This window comes from Fukomys damarensis, unplaced genomic scaffold, assembly GCF_012274545.1.
Source record: "Fukomys damarensis isolate Sample0158 unplaced genomic scaffold, DMR_v1.0_HiC HiC_scaffold_39411, whole genome shotgun sequence".
Lineage (NCBI taxonomy): Eukaryota > Metazoa > Chordata > Mammalia > Rodentia > Bathyergidae > Fukomys > Fukomys damarensis.
Window position 1 is genome coordinate 1 of NW_022940323.1, and position 1,192 is coordinate 1,192.

Sequence of the window (1,192 nt, forward strand, 5' to 3'; positions counted from 1 at the left end):
CTTCCATTACCTCTGTATCTGTCTAATCGTGGATTGGAGGGTTTTGTTTTTCTTGTTTTGTTTTGCTTTCTTTTGATTTTTAGCTGAGTTCTTCCCTCTGAGTCTAACGCGCACTGGCATTTTACGGGTGTATGTCAAAGGGGGCTGAATGATCGAAGCCCGGGTCTTGATTTCATCATTCTCTCCTGCTCCCGTGTCTGTCAGATGTTTTTTCTCTTACTCTCTCCCTTCCACCCAAGTGCCAGGTCATCAGCTTACGTTGCCACCTCGTTACAGGTGGTGGTCCTTACGAACACTCCTTTGGAGTACCAGCTACAGGTGGGTGAGGTCTGTCACAGCCGTGGAATCAAGCTGGTGGTGGCAGATACTCGGGGCTTGTTTGGGTGAGTAACCCCTTCTCCTCTCCTCCTGTAAACCCTGCACGGCCCAGGCCGAGAGGCCTGTCGCTCTTAGCCGAGCAGGTTGACAAATCCGTTTGGTGCGAGTGGCACCAACACCACTCAGTTCCCAGCAGTGATGGGCTGAGTTAACTTGGCAAGTATTCACTGCACTGTGAGCGAAGAGGGAGCACCTGCGTACATGGCCTGGAGCCTCAGTTGTGCTTCTTCCCTGTCCAGGCAGCTGTTCTGTGACTTTGGAGAGGAAATGATTGTCAGAGATTCCACTGGGGAAGAGCCACTGAGCGCTGTGATTTCCGTGGTCACCAAGGTGAGGAGACCGGGACTTGTGATCTGCACATGGGCAGAACTGTCTCATCTCTGAACTCAGCTCTGAAGCCCACTCCTTTCCAACCAGGACTGCCCTGGAGTTGTCACCTGCCTGGAGGAAGCCCAGCATGGGTTTGAGAGCGGCGATTTTGTCTCCTTCTCGCAAGTCCAGGGCATGAGTGAACTCAATGACATGCGGCCCATAGAGATCCAAGTCCTAGGTATACCAGGGCTGGGGGTGGTGAGAAATGGTTGGCCAGAGCAGACGGAAAGTGATTGGTGGGTGAGGCTTGTCCCAGGTGCGCATTTCTGTGGTCTGAGCCGAATTGGAGGCCAGAAGAGAGGTGGGACTGCAATCTGAGCTGGGGTGCAGGAGAGACGGGCACGGGGTCTGACTGCAAATACGTTGCCCAGAAAGATGAAGGAAGAAGAACTTTATGGTACTAGTGTTTTCCATTTCCTTTGGGAAAAAGAAAACAAAACAA

General features: G+C 52.3%; 1 protein-coding gene across 1 annotated transcript; it reads left to right on the plus strand.

The window, feature by feature from the left end:
- The first annotated feature begins 6 nt into the window (after nt 1-6).
- Nucleotides 7-1,184, plus strand: LOC104858923 (ubiquitin-like modifier-activating enzyme 1). Its single transcript, XM_010619427.1, has 3 exons — nt 7-383; nt 618-708; nt 796-1,184. Exons 1-3 carry the CDS (start codon nt 205-207, stop codon nt 1,066-1,068), a joined length of 543 nt encoding a protein of 180 aa, XP_010617729.1. The 5' UTR covers nt 7-204; the 3' UTR covers nt 1,069-1,184.
- Nucleotides 1,185-1,192: the final 8 nt, after the last annotated feature.